The 18,723-nt window shown below is 40.3% G+C and overlaps 1 protein-coding gene across 2 annotated transcripts in view; it reads right to left on the reverse strand.

Moving 5' to 3' along the window:
* Nucleotides 1-747: 747 nt before the first annotated feature.
* rgs7a (regulator of G protein signaling 7a) overlaps nt 748-18,723 on the reverse strand; it is a 103,426-nt gene continuing 85,450 nt past the window's right edge. For both annotated transcript variants that reach the window (XM_024008689.2, XM_024008690.2), the window contains exons 8-18: nt 17,196-17,272; nt 16,916-16,997; nt 15,678-15,752; nt 15,472-15,570; nt 15,234-15,295; nt 14,726-14,836; nt 14,383-14,508; nt 10,529-10,715; nt 10,256-10,345; nt 1,870-1,907; nt 748-1,425 (exon numbers count right to left, since the gene is read on the reverse strand). In XM_024008689.2, the coding sequence (XP_023864457.1) occupies nt 1,887-1,907; nt 10,256-10,345; nt 10,529-10,715; nt 14,383-14,508; nt 14,726-14,836; nt 15,234-15,295; nt 15,472-15,570; nt 15,678-15,752; nt 16,916-16,997; nt 17,196-17,272 (930 nt within the window). In that variant the 3' untranslated portion in view covers nt 748-1,425; nt 1,870-1,886. The remainder of the gene's footprint in view (nt 1,426-1,869; nt 1,908-10,255; nt 10,346-10,528; nt 10,716-14,382; nt 14,509-14,725; nt 14,837-15,233; nt 15,296-15,471; nt 15,571-15,677; nt 15,753-16,915; nt 16,998-17,195; nt 17,273-18,723) is intronic.

Below are 18,723 nucleotides of genomic sequence, written 5' to 3' on the forward strand. Positions count from 1 at the left end.
CATAATTCATAAATCATTCTTACTCCTGCGTCGGCTCCATACTCCATATGTCGACACGACTCTTTGAAATCGCCATTCCCAATCCTTTGGTTTAGGCGTAAGACAATTATGTGTGTGGTTCTGATTTCTGACCACTGGAACTAAGARGAAAAACACTGTCTGTCATTCACCATCAAAGATCTGAAACGTCTACAAAGAAATACAAAAAAACGTCAGACTCGCCAAACAATAACTATTTCATCATACCAGGAGAGAATGGCACGACACTACAGCAGCAGCATTCGGGCCTCAGTCTCTGTCCATACTTTGACTAATGTCTTTAGTCATGGTTTCTCATTGCTTAAATATACTGAGTTGCCTAAAATATACCGAGTGGCCTAAAGGTTATGGTTCGTGAAACTCTGAATATGTTATTAGAATTAACCTTTACTTTTTGTACAGTATAGGAAATGTCTACATTTTTGACAAATAACATTTTTTGAATAAAATCAAGCAAAGCATGATTTGTTGTAAACATAAAACGTATTCCCTTAAGTTATAGTAAAATAATAGAAAACGAGCTACTGCTCAGTTAAATCTACCACCATCTAGCTGTAACAACTAAAACTGCAGATGACAGTCTGTCACCTCAGCAGACAGAGCAGAGAGAGATTAATAATGATCTATTACAATGACCCCAGATCAGTATGTCCATCTACTCTTTGCTGGCAAGTACAAAATGTATTGATTCATTACCAGGACAGTAAAAACAGATAAAGGGACAACTTTAATACATTTTTAAGTGTCTTTAAATATGGTATAAAAATAAATGCAGGAGAGAGTAACAAAGAATTACGTTTTACATAAGACAGAAACACCTTTTCTTACAGCTCAAATGTGACTTTACAAGTGTAATGAAAACTGTGCTAATTATTGTAGTGCAATAAAATCAATGCAAAATGAACATAATAATTTACATTTATGCATACCGCACAACACTTCCCTTAGCGTGACCAAAGTATCTGTGATTACAGATCGAGTACTGTATAGTGATGATATTTTGAATAGATTTTACTGTTAAGCTAACGTTTCCTTCATTTTTTATTTCTGACATTATTAGCTCAGCTGGAGAGGGACATACGTGTCCATCAGATATGGTGTAAGTAACTGGACACTGACTTTCTGTAAAGGCATTATCCAGCCCCAATATTTGTAAAAGTCTCCAAATGCCTCTCCTTTCCAATAGTAGACATAGATCAGGTAAAAGGAATAACAAGTCTTCTCCTTGGACATGCAACATCTGATGTACTGTCCAGCTCATCGTCTGAGTGGAAAGCAAACGGCGATGACGTAGAAATTATATGGTCCTCCTCTATATCCGAGAGTGGCTATGTTTTAGCATGATGGCACAAGACTGGTCAGCCTCTTTGATGTAAGGGATTTCCCCTGTCAGAAGAAGAAGAAAATAGGGATTGAGAAAGAGAATGAGAGAGGATAAGATACAGTAGAAAATGTAATCATAGATCCATCCTGACACCATCCTATAATCTTGCGTGTGGAAAAGTCATACTGTATGTCAGCAGAGGGTGTGAGAGTTCTACCAGTTTGGAATATGGAAGTGTGTGTGAGGTAATGTCTGGGTTATACTGACATCCTATGGGCATCAAGTGTACAACTTGATATTGCATCATACTGTGTTATGTGATGTCAGACATGCTGTAGGTTCCTGAATCTAAGTAAAGTTCATTCAATTAATACAGTTTACATCAAGAGCTATCAAGAGCTTTATTAATGCACTAATGTGAGGGAAAACACAAGATGACAGTAAGTGAGGTGAGCAACCACATGCAATTTACTGTAACACTCGGCACTGAGCTTTGGCATTATTACCTGGAAGCAAAAATCCTTCAAAACAAGTTCTTACTTTTCTGTGGGGACAAGGAGAGAACACAGAATGAGGGAGGACATTTTGGCAGGTTGGTTTCAGAGGCCAAAATGTGAGACATGCAGGAGAGGTCACATGCCTCTGTCCTGAAACAGCTCAGCTGACACATCTAACTCTCAGAAGAGTTAACTCATCAAATGCAGCATTCTGTAGCAAACTACATTAATAAAACGTGATTTCACAAGAATAGACGGGTTGGTTGTTCACCACAAAACCGACATTTGCGCAACTATGGGGCCAAACAGACGGGGTTGGTTTAGACTGTTGACAACATGTAAACTATGTTTAATCTCCAAATTAGCACTTGTTTGCACAATGAGAACTTTATGTCTCTCAAATACATCGTTACAGTTGTTGGTTAGTTAGCTTCTGAATTTTTGACAAATTAGCATAGACATGACATCAGTCAAAACACCTTAAAACAAGACATGGTATCAATAACAAGATACGAGCTGAAACGAGCTARCTATGATACCCCACATGGCAGCTTCTTGTAATTGTTGCTAGCTATCTGACGGTTCAGAATCATATCAATGCACGCCTTCCAGCCACAGCGATGAATATTTACATAGGCGTACAGAGGCCCATTATCGGAAACCATCACTCCTGTGTTCCAATTCTGATTAGCGCTAGTTTGTGCTGTTCTGTGAAGGGAGTAGTACACAGCGTTGTACGAGATCTTCAGTTTCCTGGCAATTTCTCGCATGATAATGGGCCTCTGTACGCCTACGTAGATATTCCATTAAAAAATCTTCCGTTTCCAGCTACAATAGTCATTTACAACATTAACAATGTCTACATTGTATTTCTGATCAATTTGATGTTATTTTAATGGACAAGAAATGTGCTTTTCTTTCAAAAACAAGGACATTTCTAAGTGACCCTAAACTTTTGAACGGTAGTGTACTTGTGCTCCTATTGCATCTAGCTCTTGAAATGTAATGGTGAATGTCTAACTACCATTGTTGCAAAATTATTGTTTTCAATATTAAATGTCTTATCAATCAGTTAATCATGAAATATATAGGCACTTTTCTCAAATGAAACACAATAATTGTGTTCAAAGGAACAAATCTCTTAGGGCCGGATTCAATTAGATCCGCTTAAGCCGACATCCGCATAGCTGATGTTTCGATGGTGTTGGAGTTGGAACTGCTTTAGAGCTGTCAAATCCACAAGCAGCTCCCGCCATTATACACTGGAATGTGAGATATAATTTACACCTTGATTAGGCTGATAGAAATCCTCATTATTTAGTTTAATGATTTTCAATTTGAGCATCATTATTATAATTTTTATTTTGGGTGGGATTTTGTTTCTCCAATTATTCAACAGAACAATACAATACAGCAAGAGTAGGTACTACAACAAAAGGTAATTCAATCCTCTCCACCCCACAAAATAAAAAATAAATTAAAACAAATTACAAAATTGAATTAGAATAGTAATAATAATAATAATGACTAAATATGACAAATGACAAGAGAGACCAACATATTCACAAAGCAATACAAACAGTAAATTACAAAGAGACAATAGCTACATCGATCTACAAGCTCACATCCACCAACCCCATTGGAAGTGTTTCCATATAGTCCAGGAAGGGTTGTCATATTTTCAGGAAGTTGTTGAATTTATTTCTTAAAGCATAGGTAATCTTCTCCATAGGAATAKTCTTATTCATTTCAGAGAGACATCTTGWAATTGGGAGAGGGGAATCTGATTTCCATGTCAATGCAACATATTTTCTTGCAGTGACAGGGCGATTTCTGTACATTTGATGTTGAAGTTATTCCTCATCTTAGGCAGAACGTTCATCTTAATTCAGCTAATTCTCCCAAATAATGTAAGAGGCAGATCTATCCACCTATTCAATCCACCTATCCACCTAGACTTTGTAACCTGACATAGAGCTGTATGTACCCAAAAACTTTTGTAGTTTTGAGAGGGATCCGGTCGGGTCAGAGAGGAACAAAATAATGTTGTCTAAGAACAATGACATCTTGTGCGTTATCTGGCCTACCTGAAAGCCCTTTAGGCCAGGATCTGTTCTTATGGCCTCTGCAAGGGGTTCTATGGTTAGCACAAAAAGGAGTGGGGAAAGTGAACAGCCCTGTCTACTACCTTTAAAGAGTGGGAATGTGGCTGACATCATGCCATTAGTGGTGATCTTAGCTTGCGGTTTTTGGTATAAAGTCATAACCCAGTTGACAAACGAAGGACCAAAGTTAAATTTACCAAGGACCTTGAATASGTATGGCCACTCCAGCCTTTTCAGTGTCTAGAGATACTGTTATACTATGATCACTCCTCACACTGTGAATTACGTTGAATAATCTGCACAAATGATATGTGGAGGATCTTTTCTGTATAAAGCCTGTTTGATCGGTTGTAATCAGGTTTGGCAAATATTGTCCTAATCTGTTAGCCAACACCTTAGAAATCGATTTATAGTCAGCATTGAGGAACAAGATCGGCCTATAGGAAGAGCATTGTAGAAAATTGACAACATTTTTTTATGTATCTTTTATAAAAGCCGTGGAAGGGTCTGCGTCTCAGCAGATACATTTAGAACATCCATCAAGAGAGCAATAAGCAAATCCTTCAACTCCCTATAAAACGATTTCTGTTTTTGTAAAGGGCAGATCTAGTTCGTTTTGGTCTTCAATTGTAGACAGAAATGTGTATATCATTGCTGTTTCCGTTCCATCAGAAGTGTCTAACTTAGAATAGTATTGTTTAAATTAATCATGAATCTCTTCCAGGTTGTGAGACACTTGACTGTTATGTGTTCAATAGAGTTGATGGTTCTCGAATTCTCCTCAGCTTTTATCTGCAAGGCTAAGACTTTATGTGTTTTCTGCCCCAAAAATATCTTTACCACGTTCTAAGAATAGTCTTTTCAGTTTTGTATTCACCAATGAGTGGTCCGTTTCTTTACAGACATATTTTTGGTGTTCTTTCTGTAGTAATAGGATTTAATTCACCAATTAATTCAATTCAGCAGTGCATTTCTTTTTGAGACCTTTGGTATAGGAAACTATTTGACCCCTAAGACAGGCCTTCAATGTATCCCAGAATACAAAACTATTGGGAGTGGACAGGTAGTTTGTTTCACAGAAAAATATAATTTGGTCTCTGATAAATTGACAAAATTCTGCATGTTTCAAAAGAACTGGGTTTAGGCACCATCCGGCATCCAAACAGAAAGTGTGAGGGAAGAATTATCTGAGATAGTTCTGAATAAATACTCAGTTTCCCCAACTCTATGGGTTACCTGTGCTGAAAGGAGAAAATAATCAATCCGGGTTTGAGAGTTATGCGAACAAGAGTAGAATAGTAATCCCTATCTTGGGGACGGAGCTGTCTCCATGTGTCTTTCAAATGTAAGTCTTTCATAAATGATAGAGTGCATTTGGGTAACTTTAACTGAGGATCTATCCATAATCGGATCCAGACAAAAATGTAAGTTGCCTCCAACTAAGAGTGAAATTCCTCTACCTTGAGGAATCAGACCTTACCGTGAAATGCTTACTTACAAAACCTTAACCAACAGTTAAGAAAATATTTACCAAATAAACTAAAGTAAAAAATTAAATAAAACATTTATAAAAAGTAACACAATAACATAACAATAACGAGGCTATATACAGGGGGTACCGGTACCGAGTCAGTGTGCCGGGTTACAGGTTAGTTGAGGTAATCTGTACATGTAGGTAGGGGTGAAGTGACTATGCATAGATAAACAGCGAGTAGCAGCAGTGTACAGTACAAAACAAATGGAGGGAGGGGGGTTCAATGTAATAGTCCGGTGGCATTTGAGTCTTATGGCTTGGGGGTAGAAGCTGTTAAGGAGGCTTTTAGTCCTAGACTTGGTGCTCCGGTACCACTTGCCGTGTGGTAGCAGAGAAAACAGTCTATGACTTGGGTGACTGGAGTCTCTGACAATTTTATGGGCTTTTCTCTGACACCGCCTATTATATAGGTCCTAGATGGCAGGAAGCTTGGCCCCAGTGATGTACTGGGCCGTATGCACTACCCTCTGTAGCGCCTTACGGTCAGATGCCAAGCAGTTGCCATACCAGGCGGTGATGCAACCGGTCAGGATGCTCTCAATGGTGCAGCTGAAGAACTTTGAGGATCTGGGGACCCATGCCAAATCTTTTCAGTCTCCTGAGGGGGAAAAGGTTTTGTCGTGCCCTCTTCATGACTGTCTTGGTGTGTTTGGACCATGATAGTTTGTTGGTGATGTGGACACAAAGGAACTTGAAACTCTCGACCCGCTCCCCTACAGCCCCGTTGATGTTCAGCCCTAAAATGTCCTGTTGTCCACGATCAGCTCCTTTGTCTTGCTCACATTGAGGGAGAGGTTGTTGTTCTGGCACCACAACTGCCAGTTCTCTGACCTCCTCCCTATAGGCTGTCTCATCATTGTCGGTGATCAGGCCTACTACTGTTGAGTCATCAGCAAACTTAATGATAGTGTTGGAGTCGTGTTTGGCCACGCAGTCATGAGTGAACAGGGAGTACAGGAGTGGACTAAGTACACACCCCTCAGGGTCCCAGTGTTGAGGATCAGCGTGGCAGAGGTGTTGTTGCCTACCCTTACCACCTGGGGGCGGCCCGTCAGGAAGTCCGGTACCAGTTGCAGAGGAAGGTGTTAAGTCCCAGGGTCCTTAGCTTAGTGATGAGCTTCGTGGGCACTATGGTTTTGAACGCTGAGCTGTCGTCAATGAACAGCATTGTTAAATAGGTGTTCCTTTTGTCCAGGTGGGAAAGGGCAGTATGGAGTGCGATTGAGATTGCGTCATCTGTGGATCTGTTGGGGTGGTATACGAATTGGAGTGGGTCTAGGGTATCAGGGAGGATGCTGTTTATGTGAGCCATGACCAGCCTTTCAAAGCACTTCATGTCTACCAACGTGAGTGCTACGGGGCGGTAATCATTTAGACAGGTTACCTTCGCTTCCTTGGGCACAGGGACTACGGTGGTCTGCTACATAACGTCCCAGGGATCAATAATTGTTTTCATTGCACAGAAGGGTAAATTCTTATTAGTCTTTGTGTTTAATGAAGAGGCAAAGACCTGTCCTACCCATTGCCTCCAACTTTTTATGTTCTGCCCCTGCTGTGTTTCTTGTAGAAATGCAACATCAGTCTTTAGCTTTTTCAAGTACATAAGGACTTGTTTTCYTTTAACAGGTCTGTTCAGTCCATTAACGTTTAATGATGTATGATTTACTATCTTAACCATATTGTTCACTCAAAATAATAATGCAAATGTCAGGAGTAAGTGTAAAATATTCTATTGCCTATTTTCGGTGAGCCTGTAMTCAAACACATATTATAAAGTGAAGGTCTCTCACAAAACAACTCCCCTCCTCCCCACAGTGCTGTTCTTGAATACTCCCTGCACAAATCCCCTAAATGAAATTTCTAACATGAAGACAAACGTGAACGTGAACCTGGAGCTCGAGCCCAGTAAATTAACAAAAATGTAGAATTCTTCACCCATCCTTATATGATGCAAGTCAAAAACCAAACCAATAACGGGAGTACTGATCGCAACACACCTACTATGACAGAATGCAAAATACAAATGTAAGCCATCATGGCTTAGCCATATAAAATAGTCTCACAAATCATTTTGATGCCTCTGAGGACCATGACTGTCCCAAATAACAACTTAAAAACAATGTCACTCTGGTAAAAACAAATAGTTTGTTTCCATGGATATTGGGATCTTAGCTCATTGATCTGTCAGTAAACTATAGTATAATCCAGCAAAGCAGTCTGAACCGGTTATGCAAGTAATAAGGCAGGCTAGTGGGACACAGCCCAGCTAGAAGTGAAATTAACCCAGTCCGCTAACCAATCAACCATGTCCTGAGCCGGTCGCCTGCAGTCAACAGAGAAATGTTGCGACTTCTTTGGGCGTTTTGAAGAATCTTCTCTGTCCGCCATGGATGATTCTCATTGTTGTATGTTGAAGCAGTGCAAAGGGAATGTTCTTGGAGGTAAGTTATTTTTTCACCTGGTCAAATTCCTTCCTGTGTTTGACCATCATGGGACTCATGTCTGGAAATAATTTAATTGCCTCCTTGTTGTGCAGCATCACTCCTTTCTCCTTGAAGTGTTTGGCTGCGGGATCGTGGTTTCTGATTAGGTGATGGGCGAGTGACCTGTGTGCCCATTCGACAACCAGGGATCAGCGAATTGTTCTTTGCCCAGTAGGGTGGGAATAATGGCAGCGGAGAAATCAATGGGGTCTGTCCCCTCACAGCCCTCAAGGAGGCCGATAATTCTAATGTTGCTTCGCCTACTGTAGTTTTCCAAATGGTCGACCTTAATCATCAGGTACTCGTTGTTTTTGCGCAGTTTCTGTAGTTCCGTCCCCATTCCGTCTAGCCTGTCCTCAGCATTGCTGATGCACTCTTCAGCTTCTTCCATTCGTGATCCTAGCGTGCTGATGGACGTTGCCAAACCTGAGATGGAGTTTTTGATTTCAGCCAACTGTGCTGAGATGGAGCAACTGAACTCAGTTGTTTACAAGTTATATTGTGTTGTAAGGGAGTCATTGCCTTCTTTGATCACTTTGAGGATGTGAGCTAGCCTAGCTTCTTCCTGAGATGTCATGATGCCATCTTGGGTTTCCGAGGAGGCCATGGTTATAGGTTCTTTCTCCATCGTTTCTTGGTCTGTTTCAGTGCTTCCCTTGCCTTTTTTTGTCTCGTAGGCATATCACCACTCTTGGCTACAGTGTGGTAATCAGTATGGGTGAAGTTATCAAGTTTTAGGATAAGTTTGTTAAAGATTTTTCGGGAGCTCTTGGTCACGCTTCTTCCTTGCTTCGCTGCATCACGTGACCCGAGCATCATTATTTCTAAATAGCTTACACTTTCTCACTCTGAACTTCTAACGTGAGTGGAACGTGTGGCTGGTGCCAATGATCAAGAGCATTTGCAAAACCATCAGATAAGCGGGTGTTGGCTATTGCCGGTTAACGCTTGACCTGATTGAATCTAGGCGAACTTGGCGACATAATTGCAACATAAAAGTACAAAGGGATGGAAAGGAGAGGTAAATATTGACAAGGTCCTGAAAAAGATGGTCATGAAACGTCAATATGTCAGTGTCCATGACAGGGCCCAGAGGTGAAGGAGGGAAGGAGGGAGCTTTATCTGAACAGGCCCGTTGGTCGACCAGAAAAAGCCATGTCCTCTTACCACATTTTGAGTGAATTTCTCAAATGAAGTTCTACGGTCCTGAATGCCTCCCTACTTAACCAAAAAAATATGAGAAAAGAAACAAAAATAAAGGGAAAGACAGAAAAGAAAGACAGAGCTGAAACTGAAAAGTGAAGGAAACAAACTAATCTGTGAGGAGAGTCCCTTTGAGAAATAATAGCGAATATAAGGAAATGCTGATGTATTTACGATGAGAATTATACAATGATACTTAACATAACACAAACCATAAGCCCAGCCTGGTCTCAGAGCAAAACGTATATTATTTTACAGAAATCCGTGCCACTCCATTTTAGTATGATATATTACGTTACGTTAGGTAAAATTGCATTGGCCTACCTTAATCTGTGATATTCAAATTGGTATGATCTGTTACTTTTGGGTTGACAGTAGATTACTTAAGGAAAAACAAAAGGAGGGTGGTTGGTCAGGGTGGATGGGTAGGCATATAATGCAAACAACTAGCAACCTAAAGGTTGTGTGTTCAAATCTCATCACGGAAAATTTTAGCAACTTTGCAACTACTTAGTACTTTTTTGTTATTTAAAACTACTTAGCATGTTAGCTAACCCTTCCACTAACCCTAACCCTTTAACTTAACTCTTAACCCGAACCTTAACCCCTAACCTAACGTAGCACATCATACTAAGGCAGTCAAATGTAATATAAAATACTAAAACAGTCGAAAGTAATATATCATACTAAACAGGTCAAGACATAGGATACTATACTTCCTACAATTCGTATTATATTGTATGACTGCTATTACATTGGTAGGCCAATGTTATGTAACCTAAAGTAAAGTAACATATCATACTACATGGAGTGGCACAGATTTTTACATATAATATGCTTGGCTCTGAGACCATGTAGATAAGCCATATTTTGCAAATCATGAAGGAACTATAATTTGAATTTCCCCATCATCACAACCAACCTTACAGGCTTATGAGGCATTTTCATGGCATGTGCAAATGCTGCTAGTAATTCCTTCACTGCTGGAGGCACCAATGTCATTATTCCAGGCCCCAGGCCTGGAAGAGCAGGGCAGACAGCCTGGCAGGTTAAGGCTTTGAAGACCTTACCTTCTTCTTGGCCTGTAACAGCTCCTGATAGGCACTGGAACGGATGAAGCGGCTATAGGAGTCACTCTTCATCAGCTTGAAGATGTGATCCTGTCAACCACAAGGAAATGGTTCAACCACAGGTCACGTAGTAAGAACCCTTGATACGATTCAACGTTCCAGAATACTTTCTGTTCTGATGAATGTACTGAACAGTATAGTAGCTTATTCAGCTGATACATAAGTCAGTAACTTGCCTATTTAAAGTTCACTGACATATTATTATAGCGTTACCTGTGCGTCTTCAAAGGCATAGCGTCCAGGGTCCTTGACATTCTGGGTGGTCTTGTCGTAGCTCTTAGAATCAACGTTGATGGCACTGGGAGCTCCAGAGGCCAGGAACTCCTGCCAGATCTCCTGAACCCGGGTCGGGACCTCCCGGATTGGCCTCTTCTTCACCTCCTGGACCGCTAGCCAGAACCTGCAAGACACAACACAGGGAGTGTGTAAAAAAAATATATATATAATTTATATACAGTAACAGTCAAAAGTTTGGACACTCATTCAAGGGTTTTTCTTTATTTTTACTATTTTCTACATTGTAGAATAATAGTGAAGACATCAACACTATGAAATAACACATATGAAATCATGTAGTATGACTTGATGACAGCTGTGCACACTCTTGGCATTCTCTCAACCAACATCATGAGGTAGTCACCTGGAATGCATTTCAATTAACAGGTATGTCTCGTTAAAAGTACATTTGTGTAATTTCTTTCCTTGTTAATGCGTTTGAGCCACTCAGTTGTTTAATGACAAGGTAGGAGTGGTATACAGAAGATAGCCCTATTTGGTAAAAGACTAAGTCCATATTATGGCAAGAACAGTTCAAATAAGCAAAGAGGAACGACAGCACATCATTACTTTCAGACATTGTCAGTCAATCTGGAAAATTTCAAGAACTTTGAAAGTTTCTTCAAGTGCAGTTGCAAAAACCATCAAGCATTATGATGAAACTGGCTCTCATGAGGACTGCCACAGGAAAGAACGGCCCAGAGGTACCTCTGCTGCAGAGGTTAAGTTAGAGTTACCAGCCTCAGAAATTGCTGCCCAAATAAATATTTCACAGAGTTCAAGTAACAGACATACAGTTGAAGTCGGAAATATACATACACTTAGGTTGGAGTCATTAAAACTCGTTCTTCAACCACTCCACACATTTCTTGTAAACAAACTATAGTTTTGACAAGTCGGTTAGGACATCTACTTTGTGCATGACACAAGTAATAATTCCAACAATTGATTACAGACAGATTATTTCACTTATAATTCACTGTATCACAATACCAGTGGGTCAGAAGTTTACATACACTATGTTGACTGTGCCTTTAAACAGCTTGGAAAATTCCAGAAAATAATGTCATGGCTTTAGAAGCTTCTGAAAGGCTAATTGACATAATTTCAGTCATTTTGAGGTTTACCTGTAGATGTAACATCTCAAGACATCAGTCAGGAAGTTAAAGCTTGGTCGCAAATGGGTCTTCCAAATGGACAATGACCCCAAGCAAACTTCCAAAGTTGTGGCAAAATGGCTTAAGGACAACAAAGTCAAGGTATTGGAGTGGCCATCACAAAGCCCAGACCTCAATCCTATAGAAAATTTGTGGGCAGAACTGAATAAGCGTGTGCGAGCAAGGAGGCCTACAAACCTGACTCAGTTACACCAGCTCTGTCAGGAGGAATGGGCCAAAATTCACACAACTTATTGTGGGAAGCTTGTGGAAGGCTACCCAAAACATTTGACCCAAGTAAAAAAATGTAAAGGCAATGCTACCAAATACTAATTGAGTGTATGTAAACTTCTGACCCACTGGGAATGTGATGAAAGAAATAAAAGCTGAAATCAATCAATCCATCTCTCTACTATCATTCTGACATTTCACATTCTTAAAACAAAGTGGTGATCCTAACTGACCTAAGACAGGGAATTTTACTAGGATTAAATGTCAGGAATTGTGAAAAACTGAGTTTAAATGTATTTGGCTAAGGTGTATGTAAACTTTCGACTTCAACTGTATATCAGACAAATATTTCCAGAGAAAATCTCTAATAATATACAGAAATTCCTTTAAGAATCCATGGTGAGAAAACGGCTTTTCCTAGACTAGACATGCACAAGCATGCACACATGTAATATGTTGGTAGTCCTATATTAGCCTCAAGAGTGATAGAGAAAGGCAAAATAGAGGAGTTAAAATGATAAACGCAAATAAACGCAACATGTTTAGCTGAAATAAAAGATCCCAGAAATGTTTCATACTGTATGTCCATTGCTTGTGTTTCTTGGCCCAAGCAAGTGTCGTGACGTTGTATTAGTTAATGTGACGACTGCTGATCATCAAATGATTGGCGGTTTATAATTGCGTGATTAAATTAATCAGGCAAATATGAACTCATTAACCTGGGGCACCATGTGAAAATTAGTTTTAGAATATCATTCAGAATATCGATTATACAATAGTTGCTAATTTATCAATTTCCTCTACAGTCTCAGAGGTTTGTAGTCCTCCTTGCTCGCACATGCTTTTTCAGTTCTGCCCACACATGTTCTATAGGATTGAGGTCAGGACTTTGTGATGGCCACTCCAATACCTTGATTTTGTTGTTCTTAAGCCAATTTGCCACAACTTTGGAAGTATGCTTGGGGTCATTGTCCATTTGGAAGACCCATTTGCGATCATGCTTTACCTTCCTGACTGATGTCTTGAGATGTTGCTTCAATATATCCACTTAATTTTCCTGCCTCATGATGCCATCTATTTTGTGAAGTGCACCAGTCCCTCCTGCAGCAAAGCACCCCACAACATGCTTCACGGTTGGGATGGTGTTCTTCGCCTTGCAAGCGTCCCCCTTTTTCCTCCAAACATAACGATGGTCATTATGGCCAAACAGTTCCATTTTTGTTTCATCAGACCAGAGGACATTTCCCCAAAAAGGATGATCTTTGTCCCCATGTGCAGTTGCAAACCGTAGTCTGGCTTTTTTTATGGGAGCAGTGGCTTCTTCTTTTCTGAGCGGCCTTTCAGGTTATGTTGATATAGGACTTGTTTTACTGTGGATATTTATACTTTTGTACCTGTTTCCTCCAGCATCTTGACAAGGTTCTTTGCTGTTGTTCTGGAATTGATATGCACTTTTCACACCAAAGTACGTTCATCTCTAGGAGACAGAACGCGTCTCCTTCCTGAGCGGTATGACGGCTGCGTGGTCCCATGGTGTTTATACTTGCGTACTATTGTTTGTACAGATGAACGTGGTACCTTCAGGCATTTGGAAAGTGCTCCCCAGAATGAACCAGACTTGTGAAGGTCTACAATTTTGTTTCTGAGGTCTTAGCTGATTTCTTTTGATTTTCCCATGATGTCAAGCAAAGAGGCACTGAGTTTGAAGTTAGGCCTTGAAATACATCCACAGTTACACCTCCAATTGACTCAAATGATGTCAATTAGCCTATCAGAAGCTTCTAAAGCCATGACATCATTTTCTGGAATTTTCCAAGCTGTTTAAAAGCACATTCAATTTAGCGCATGTAAACTTCTAACCTACTGGAATTGTGATACTGTGAATTATATGTGAAATAATCTGTCTGTAAACAATTGTTGGAAAAATTACTTGCGTCATGCACAAAGTAGATGTCCTAACSGACTTGCCAAAACTATAGTTTGTTTACAAGAAATGTGTGGAGTGGTTGAAAAACAAACTCCATCCTAAGTGTATGTAAACTTCCGACTTCAACTGTATTTTAATTCATTTTCAGTACTCAGTTATGTCCTTTGCTGGTGATAACATCACATCTATCTAATTATAGGGTAATTCATGTGACATATTAGGTGTAAAATTTCACCTCTGACTCTCACTCAGTTAGATAATATCAACTCTCACTTAGTTACATTACCAGATGGACCTAAAGATTACCCCTGGGCAAAACAGTTCAGAGAAGTACCAGCAGAGGGAGTACAGGAAACGTGAAAGTTTATGCAAGGATACGTTATGATTGTGTGAGAGAAAGGAAGTGAGTGTATGCATGTGGGGGCGTACGTGCATACATGTGTGTTATGTGTATGTGTATGCACTGTATCCCCTACCTCAGGTTCTCTGAGCTAAACTCAGACTCCAGGAACTTGAGGAACTGCTCCCTCCCCACCTGATCCTTGAGAACCTCATTGATTCCGAACGCCCACCTCTTCACCCTCTGCTGACCTGGCTCCTTACTGGGGAGAGACACACATAGTCAGACACCACAGTGTATAGAGGTAAACCTCAGTGAACAGTACACACTACACAGCTACAAATCATTATATTATTACCTGACATCCCTCAGGAGATGGTTTTCAACTTACAAAGCATTTTCTGGTACCACACACTATACTTGTACCAGTGTAAAACAACACAGATAAAAAGTAAAAAAGACAGTCCAAGAAGACAAACCTGGCCTCCAGCTCCCACACAGTGGTGTCGTCTGAGATCCAGGGGTTGGAGGGGTCGGTTGGTGTGATGAAGGGGTCATATTCCACATATTGCTCTGTATAGGCCAACAAACTGGGGGAAAGAAAACAAACTATTCAGTTCAGTCAGGTAAAGTGGACAGAAAAGAGAACAATGTATCATGCCGCCTGGGGAACTCAGGATATGACTAAGAGCAGTGCTATTCGAAGATAGCAGGAAGTGAAGTAATCTAGCATATTTACTCTAACACAATAGTGAGTAACCCAGGACACTAAGGATGGGAATATACACTCTGTTCAGTGTTACGGGACAGGAAATGACAAAAAGCCTTAGTGCTGATGATACACATCCGGGTATTGTTTGGACTAAACACTTTTCAAGGTTGTCTAAATTCTTAATTACTGGCTACAATAAACATTAAAGAGTTCAACAATGGATCAATGGGGGGGGGGGGGGGGGAAGAGAAGAAGAGAAGGAGAACTTAGCTCACCTCTCGGCCACTTTGGACATTTTCAGTCGATGTCTGTCTAATTGCCCTCCCCAATAAGTGATCTGGAACAACAAGGGGAAATAATATTTAGTGAATTTCTGGGAACTAGTCAAACTGACAAGACAGTAACAGTGTTGCCATCATAAGTGTATGTTTTGAAAGAAAATTTTCCTTCCAAACATGCATTCTTGCAATGCAAAAGAAAACCAACCAGGCAGTCCAGCACCCCCTACATTACCTGGTCCTGTAGCTCCTCCTCTGTGGCCGGCTTGGCCTCTGGGGCAGGGGTGTGGGTGGGGCTGTGGGTGCGCACATCATTCTGAGGCCCATATACAGACTGAGGCAGAGAGACAATCAAACAGAACCCACCAAAGTCAAACTCGAACAACAGTGTTTTCAAGTGACCTGTTTTTCAGAAGTAATGGATTTATCAGACACTCTAACCTTTCTTGTCTTGTGGGGGTTTTTCATTCTGGAGGACTTCTTTATGTCAACTTCTGTTGTGTTTACACATCCGGGCTGGAGAGCAACAAAAATTAGCAGTATAAATTAATCAAATAAAGACCTTCAGAGAGCATTCTCTGCTTCTTCTTATTGATTCACTAGCAGCTCAGGTAGGACTGTTTAGTGAACCCAGCAAACCATAGCCTACTTCTTCTATTGCAATTTGCTACATGCGCAGTCAAACATGGTCTTGTGAAATATTAATGTAAAAATTCTAACAAAAATTCGAAACAATCAATGTATCACTGAGAAATAAAACATATTGTCGGTACGTCCTGCATGGGTAAACAAAGGGTACAATCAAGGCATCCTCCAGGATCACGGTGGTTAAGTGGTTTGACGAGGCTGCTGTGAAATCAGAAAGGAACCTGATTATAATGCTCCGAGAATGCATAAATTAATCCTGTTATTTTCCAATTAAGCTCATGGCTGGAGAAGCAGATCCATTCCCGAGTGGAAGCTAATGCTAAGAAGGATATGTGTCTGAATGGATGATGAGGTCAAACAGACCACTGGAGAGCTCTACGTTCATTTTGGGGGGGGGAGGAATTGAGAGTACAGTAATAACATTTAGATATTACGGCAGACAAAGAAGAAAGAAAAAATCTCTGCCTTTACCAAGCTCTGAAAATGTGACTATTATCCAAATCCATTACATTATTCACACTGAACSGTGAAGGAAATTGCTTTGTAGACTGAAAAAAACACAGGTTACGTTCTTTGTCATTTTATTAAAAAACATCTAATAAAAAATCCATGCCAATTAATACAATTTCTAAGATAAGAACAACTTAGGTTTTTGACAACTAATATTTCTAAACATGTATGCATGACAAACGACAACAATATTGCACAAAGGAATACTAAGTTTACTCGATTCAATACCTATCGTGGAAGTTCAGCGCTATAGCGCAATTTAAATGTAAAGGCAATGTTCCCGTGTTCGCGGAGAKTGCATTCACAGTAAACGCTGCATATGTCGGCTCAATCGGAAATTAACTTAAAATTTTAATTATGCMACAAAGCTGAACTTCAGCGATATGGATTTAATTTGAGCACAGCCTCCAGTTAACTGAATACTGCAGTGGAAAATTTGCCCAAATACTGTAGCTAAATGTTATGTTATGGAAATAATGTGACTCTTGTAGCATGAGATTTTAAGAGCACAATAAACTCACCACAGGTCTGTGCACATCCCAAAATGCTCTTTCTTGACTATCGAGAATTTTCCTCTCAATCTTATCCCTTTTCTTGTCAACTCTGAGGAGATACACAGTACAGGCAATTACATTTTTGGTATTTTACATAAACATATTTTGTGTAATTATTACTGTTTTTTCTTTGCCACTTCCCCTGGCCTAAAATGTGGTGTTATTAGGAAACTGATGAGAAGTGGTAGTTAGAGATGAGGGCATATCAACGCATACAGTACTACATTTGTTTCATTTGGAAACTTACTTTGCTTGTGCTTCTGCTTGCATAAATATGAACTCCCATTTTCTGGCAAATGCTCTCTGTAGCCTCGCTAAGCTCTCCTGAATCAACAATAAGCATAAAAAATCCAGACAGTTATCCCATGACATACAGTGGCTTGCGAAAGTATTCACCTGCCATTGGCATTTTTCCTATTTTGTTGCCTTACAACTTGGAATTAAAATAGATTTTTGGGGGGTTTGTATCATTTTATTTACACAACATGCCTACCACTTTGAAGATGCAAAATATTTTTTGGGGTGAAACAAACAAGAAACAAGACAAAAAAACMGAAAAKTTSYGTGCATAACTATTCACCCCCCCAAAGTCAATACTTTGTAGAGCCACCTTTTGCAGCAATTWCAGCTGCAAGTCTCTTGGGGTATGTCTCTATAKGCTTGGCARATCTAGCCACTGGGATTATTGCCCATTCTTCAAGGCAAAACTGCTTCAGCTACTTCAAGTTGGATGGGTCCCGRTGGTGTACAGCAATCTTTAAGTCATACCACAGATTCTCAATTGGATTGASGTCGGGGCTTTGACTAGGCCATTCCAAGACATTTAAATGTTTCCCCTTAAACCACTCGAGTGTTGCTTTAGCAGTATGCTAKGGGTCATTGTCCTGCTGGWCGGTGAACCTCCGTCCCAGTCTCAAATCTATGGAAGACTGAAACAGGTTTCCWTKAAGAATGTCCCTGTATTTAGCACCATCTATCATTCCTTCAATTCTGACCAGTTTCCCAGTCCCTGCCGATTAAAAATATTCCCACAGCYTGATGCTGCCACCAKCAGGCTTCACTGTGGGGATGYTATTCTTGGGTTGATGAGAGGTGTAGGGTTTACGCCAGACATAGCYTTTTCCATGATGGCCAAAAAGCTKKATTTTAGTCTCATCTGACCAGAGTACCCTCTTCCATATGTTTGGGGAGTATCCCACATGCCTTTTGGTGAACACCAAACGTGTTTGCTTATTTTTTTATTTAAACAATGGCTTTTTTCTGGCCACTCTTCCATAAAGCCCTGCTCTGTGGCGTGTACGGCATAAAGTGGTCCTATGGASAGATACTCCAATCTCCGCTGTGGAGCTTTGCAGATCCTTCAGGGTTATTTTTGGTCTCTTTGTTGCCTCTCTGATTAATGCCCCCCTTTCCTGGTCCGTGAGTTTTAGTGGGAGGCCCTCTCTTGGCAGGTTTGTTGGGGTGCCATATTCTTTCCATTTTTTAAATAATGGATTTAATGGAGCTCTGTGGGATGTTCTAAGTTTCTGATATATTTTTATAACCCAACCCTGATATGTACTTCTRCACAACTTTCTCCTTGACCTGTTTGGAGAGCTCCTTGGTCTTCGTGGTGCCGCTTGCTTGGTGGTGCCCCTTGATTAGTGGTGTTGCAGACTCTGGGTGTAAAGAACGGCGTCGGGAGAAGGAGAAGAGGACCAAGGTGCAGCGTGGTAAGTGTTCATATTTTTAATCACTAAACTGAACACTGAACAAAACAACAAAAGACGACAAAC

This window comes from Salvelinus sp. IW2-2015, linkage group LG18 (assembly GCF_002910315.2).
Source record: "Salvelinus sp. IW2-2015 linkage group LG18, ASM291031v2, whole genome shotgun sequence".
In the NCBI taxonomy this organism is placed as follows: Eukaryota; Metazoa; Chordata; class Actinopteri; order Salmoniformes; family Salmonidae; genus Salvelinus; species Salvelinus sp. IW2-2015.